At 38.3% G+C, this 5,580-nt stretch overlaps 2 protein-coding genes across 2 annotated transcripts; both read left to right on the top strand.

Moving 5' to 3' along the window:
• Positions 1-507: 507 nt before the first annotated feature.
• LOC147396367 (uncharacterized) lies at positions 508-2,878 on the top strand. The gene is made up of 5 exons (XM_086450104.1): positions 508-1,173; positions 1,305-1,424; positions 1,533-1,976; positions 2,115-2,214; positions 2,535-2,878. The coding sequence occupies exons 1-5, from the start codon at positions 508-510 to the stop codon at positions 2,876-2,878; spliced, it is 1,674 nt and encodes a 557-aa protein (XP_086306230.1).
• A 676-nt stretch (positions 2,879-3,554) lies between these two features.
• LOC147396368 (uncharacterized) lies at positions 3,555-4,430 on the top strand. Its single transcript, XM_086450106.1, has one exon. The coding sequence runs from the start codon at positions 3,555-3,557 to the stop codon at positions 4,428-4,430; it is 876 nt and encodes a 291-aa protein (XP_086306232.1).
• The last annotated feature ends 1,150 nt before the right edge of the window (positions 4,431-5,580 follow it).

A 5,580-nucleotide genomic window follows, 5' to 3' on the forward strand; every position in this document is an offset into this window, starting at 1 on the left:
ATATAACCCTGGACTTAGAGATCACCCCAATTTACGTTGGGCCAACAATGATAATATTCAGAACCCTCAAGGACAAGGGAAAGTGTTTCCACGCCCTCCAGGTTTTCTGATGAGACCTCAGGTACCTCAAAACTTTGTATCTAATCCTCATGTGCCTACAAATTCTAATGCTCCTAATTATGATGAGATTTTAAAGTCCCTTGCTCAAGGGCAACAGAATTTAAATACTGCTACTCAAGCTCTTGTTACAGGTCAACAGGCTCACACTAAAGACATAGTGAGTTGAAAAAGCAGTTGGGACAAGTGGTAGACTTCATGGGAAAGATAACCGAGAGCGGAAAATTGCCTAGCAACACTGTTCCCAACCCAAATATCTAACAAGCTAAAGCTGTTACGACAAGGAGTGGTAAGACCCTTGTGGATGTTCCCAAAACCCTAAAGAAGGCCCAAGTGACCCACAATGAGGAATAGGACAAAGAGAAAGATCCTGCCATATCAAAGACAGAAATGATTAGTCCTTCATCATCTGAGAAGGCTTTGAAACCTCGAGGTAATGAGCAAAACCCTAAAAATTCTTTCGATTATAATCCTTTTGCTCGTGTGCCTTTTCCTAGTAAGTTTGCCAAAACCAAGAAGGATGAATCTGATCAAGCCATCTTGGAGATTTTTAAGAAGGTACAAGTCAACATGCCTTTGATTGAGTGTTTGAAGCAAGTGCCAAAATATGCTAAATTTCTGAAAGAGCTTTGCACTACAAGGAGGCAAACTTGTGAGAAAGAGGTGGTAAAGATGAATGAGACAGTCTCTGCTGTCATCCAAAGGAAATTACCACCAAAGCTTAAGGATCCAGGGAGTTTTTCTGTTCCTTGTGTGATTGGTACGAATAAATTTGATAATGTCATGTTAGACTTAGGAGCTTCAATTAATGTGATGCCTTATAGTCTTTATGCTTCTTTAGATCTGGGTGAACTTAAAAGTGATAATGTTGTTATGCAATTGGTTGATCGATCTAATAAGTATCCTAAAGGATACATTGAGGATGTTCTTGTGCAAGTGAATCAACTCATTTTTCCCGCTGACTTCTATGTCCTTGATATGGAAGAGGCACCCCTAAATTCCACTCCATTACTTTTAGGGTGCCCATTCATGAGGACTGCAAGAACAAAGATCGATGTTTATGGAGGAACATTGACCATGGAGTTTGATAATGAAATTATACGCTTCAACATCTTTGAAGCTATGATGTATCCATTGACTGACATTAAACCCTATTTTCTATTGATATTATTGATTCATTTGCGCAGAAGTTTATGGAAGCAATGGAAGAGGATGAGTTGAAAGTAACACTCTCTCAAGGAGTTGGTTATAATGAGAATGGAGATTCCATTTCTAAAGCTGAGTTGGAGAAGGCTGAGGAGCCCATTGTGATCAGAACCATGGCCTCCCTTGAGTCCCTACCCATTTTACCACGGTATATTCCTCCTTTGTCCCGTCCTATTTCTACTAACAAGATGTTACCTTCAGTGATATAGGCCCCTACACTTGAGCTTAAGGTTTTGCCAGATCACTTGAAGTATGTCTTTTTGGGGGATAAGGAGACGCTGCCTGTTATTATATCCTCGAAGTCGGAGGAGAATCAAGAGAAGAAGCTTGTGGACATTCTTAAGAAGTACGAGACCGCCATTGGTTGCACTTTGGTAGATATCAAGGGAATCAGCCCAACCATGTGCATCCATAGAATCCTATTGGAGGATGGTGCCAAACCCACCAGAGAAGCCCAGAGACTCCTACATCCACCCATGATGAAGGTAGTGCAAGATGAGATAATAAAATTACTTGATTGTGGCATTATTTACCCTATTTCAGATAGCAAGTGGGTGTCTCCTATTCAAGTTGTGCCAAAGAAGTCTGGAGTTACTGTAGTAAAGAATGAGGAGAATGAGCTAGTACCTCAACGAGTTGTGACTGGTTATCGAGTTTGAATAGATTATAGAAAGCTTAATGCGTCAACAAGGAAGGACCATTTCCCTCTGCCCTTTATCGATCAGATGCTTGAGAGGTTAGCTGGTTACCCTTTTTATTGCTTTTTGGATGGATATAGTGGGTACAACCAGATCTGTATAGCCCAAGAGGATCAAGAGAAGACCACCTTCACTTGCCCTTTTGGCACTTATGCCTACAGACATATGCCATTTGGATTGTGCAATGCACTAGGTACGTTTCAACGTTGTATGCTTTCCATTTTTTCTGAATACATTGAGAATATCATCGAGGTCTTTATGGATGATTTTAGTGTTTTTGGTAGAGATTTTGATGCATGCTTAGGAAATTTGGAACTTATTTTAAAATGTTGTGTTGAAACTAATTTGGTTCTGAATTGGGAAAAGTGTCACTTCATGGTGACTCAAGGGATTGTTTTAGGACATATTATATCTGCTAGGGGGATTGAGGTTGAAAATCTAAGGTAGATCTTGTGCGTTACTTACCCTCTCCCACTTGTGTGAGAGAGGTTCGGTCATTTCTTGGTCATGCAGGATTTTACAGGAGATTTATCAAGGATTTCTCCAAGGCATCAAGGCCCTTGTGCCGGTTGCTCCAAAAAGACACTTCATTTGAGTTTGATGAGGAGTGCAAGAAGGCTTTTGAGAAGTTGAAGGAGTTATTGACTACTGCTCCATTTATGTCTCCACCTAACTGGTCCTTACCTTTTGAATTGATGCGTGACGCCTCAGATTATGCTGTTGGGGCTGTGTTGGGACAAAGAATAGATAAAAATCCCTATGCTATCTACTATGCCTCTAGGACGCTCGATGATGCCCAACTGAACTATTCCACAACTGAAAAAAAGCTCTCTTGCTGTGGTTTTCGCTTTAGATAAATTTCGCTCTTTTTACTTCAAACTAAAGTTATTGTTTATACTGATCATGCAGCTTTGAAGTATTTGATGACAAAGAAGGAGGTCCAACTGAGGCTGATTAGATAGGTGCTGTTACTTCAAGAATTCGATTTGGAGATCAAAGACAAAAAGGGGAGTGAAAACTTGGTAGCCAACCATTTGAGCAGACTTGTACATGAGGAGGACACCTTACCCTTGCAAGAATCATTCCCAGATGAACAGCTCTTTGGGATTGGGTAAGTGAACCGTGGTATGCAGATATCGTGAATTATTTAGTTACTAAGCAATTCCCTATACTTTACCTCAGTCTAATAAAGAAAAGCTTAAGAAAATGGCTAGATATTATGTATGGGATGAACCTTATTTGTGGAAGCATTGTAGTGATCAAATCATTAGGAGGTGTGTCCCTGAATCTGAGCATAAATCTATACTTGCCTTTTATCATTCTGAGTCTTGTGGTGGACCTTTTGATGCACGTCGGACAGCCCGTAAGGTATTAGATTGTGGTTTCTTTTGGCCCTCTATTTTTTAGGATGCATATATGTACTGCATGACTTGTGATAGGTGATAGAAAACAGGTAACTTAAGTTCTAAAGATCAAATGCCCATGGCCCATATCATAACTGTTGAGATTTTCGATGTCTAGGGCATTGATTTCATGGGGCCATTTCCTTCATCTAACGGTTTTCTTTACATTCTTTTGGCTATTGATTATGTGTCCAAGTGGGTAGAGGCTAAGGCTACCAGAACTAATGATTCTAAAGTTGTTGCAGATTTCTTGAGATCTAACATATTTACTAGGTTTGGAGTGCCTCGTGCGATTATTAGTGATGGTGGATTACACTTCTGCAACAAAACAATTGACGCTCTGCTAAAAAAATACAAGGTGGCAACACCATATCATCCTCAAATGAATGGACAAGCAGAGGTCTCAAATCGTGAGATTAAGGGAATTTTGGAAAAGACTGTGGGTTCTACACGCAAGGATTGGAGTAAAAGACTTGATGATTCACTTTGGGCTTATAGGACAGCATACAAAACGCCAATTGGGATGTCTCCATTTATACTTGTCTATGGTAAGGCGTGTCATTTACCAGTTGAGCTTGAGCATAGGGCGTGGTGGGCTGTTAAGTCTTTCAACATAGACATTGATGAGGCCGGTTTACATAGAAAATTACAACTGAATGAACTTGAGGAGATTAGAAACGAGGCATATGATAGTGCATGGATTTACAAGGAGAAAAGTAGAGCTTTTCAAGATAAGATGATCTGTGGCAAGGCCTTTGTTGTAGGCCAAAAAGTTCTTATTTTCCATTCTAGACTTAAACTTTTTCCTGGTAAGTTACGTTCTAGATGGGTTGGTCCTTTCATTGTTACTAATGTTTTTCCTCATGGTGCTGTACAGATAAAAAGTGACAAAACTGGAAATGAATTCAAGGTGAATGGCCATCGCTTGAAGCCTTATTATGAGGTTTTTAAGGAGCACACTATGGAAGAAGTACCCCTCCTAGAGGCTCCACTCTCAAAGGACTAAAAATGAGGTACAAAGTCTAGGCTGAAGGACTGTAAACATTCAAGCGCTACTGGGAGGCAACCCAATTCAGCCAAGGCTATTGAGGATACATCAACACAGATTTGCATTTTCTTTCTCTCCTCTATTTACTTTGGTGGATTTCATTTTTTTTTTATTGTGTGATTTTCGTGAATACCTTGCTCATGTTTATATTTCTACTTACAAGCTTATTCTGATCTACATTGAGGACAATGTAGGATTTAAATGTGGGGGAGGGATTTACAACTTTAATTTAAAAAAAAAAAAAAAATTTAAAATTTAAAAAAAAAAAAAATTTGTTTTCTTTTTAGAATTCCTTCCAACTCAATGATGAAACTGATTCTTAAGATAGATGGATTGTAAATAGAATTGAGCATATTTTTACAGATAAAACAAGAAATGGAGTTAATTTGCTTATCATACTTGAAAATTTTGATGCACATTAGCCTTGGTTCGAGTAATCTGTTATCTTAAAGTGAAGCATGGAGACATATTGAATGATACTTGCATAATTCCGCAATATTTGTGAGTTATTCGAGCCTTATAATTGATTCGTTATACATATCAATTTAAACTTCTTTTCTTAGTGCATCTTGTGAATATCATGTTTTCTAGAACTTGCTTTAAACCTGCTTGAGAAAACTTTACATGTTTAGATTTGGAGAAGACGGAGGCAAATTAGGATTTTACCACCATGACCAAATAGCCTTTGTCCTAATTGTGATTTGACCCTTAGATAGCCCTTTGAGCCTTCATTAGCCTATTTTCTTCATTAACCCACATTCACTTACTCTTTTAGACTTAAACACTTTACTTACCCTTTTCCTTGGAACTAGTGAGCTTGGATCTGTTTTAAAGGTGATATCAAGAAGGGTGGAAAAGCATAAGTGTGGGAGAGGATTTAATATGGTTCTAAGGTGTAAGATTTGTAAAAAAAAAAAAAAAAAAAGTGTTGTGATTTAAAGAATACAAGTTCTGAAGAAATGGGAGCATTACAAATCTCTAAAGCAAAGTGAAAAGAAATTTTTTTTTGATGAAATCTACCTTAGAGTGATCGAAATGTGGTACTTAATGATGAAGACCTATTTATTGACATTTCTAATTGCTTTCTAGTTCTGAGGAAATTTTCTGA

This window comes from Akebia trifoliata, chromosome 8, assembly GCF_017979445.1.
Source record: "Akebia trifoliata isolate Shusen 1 chromosome 8, ASM1797944v1, whole genome shotgun sequence".
In the NCBI taxonomy this organism is placed as follows: Eukaryota; Viridiplantae; Streptophyta; class Magnoliopsida; order Ranunculales; family Lardizabalaceae; genus Akebia; species Akebia trifoliata.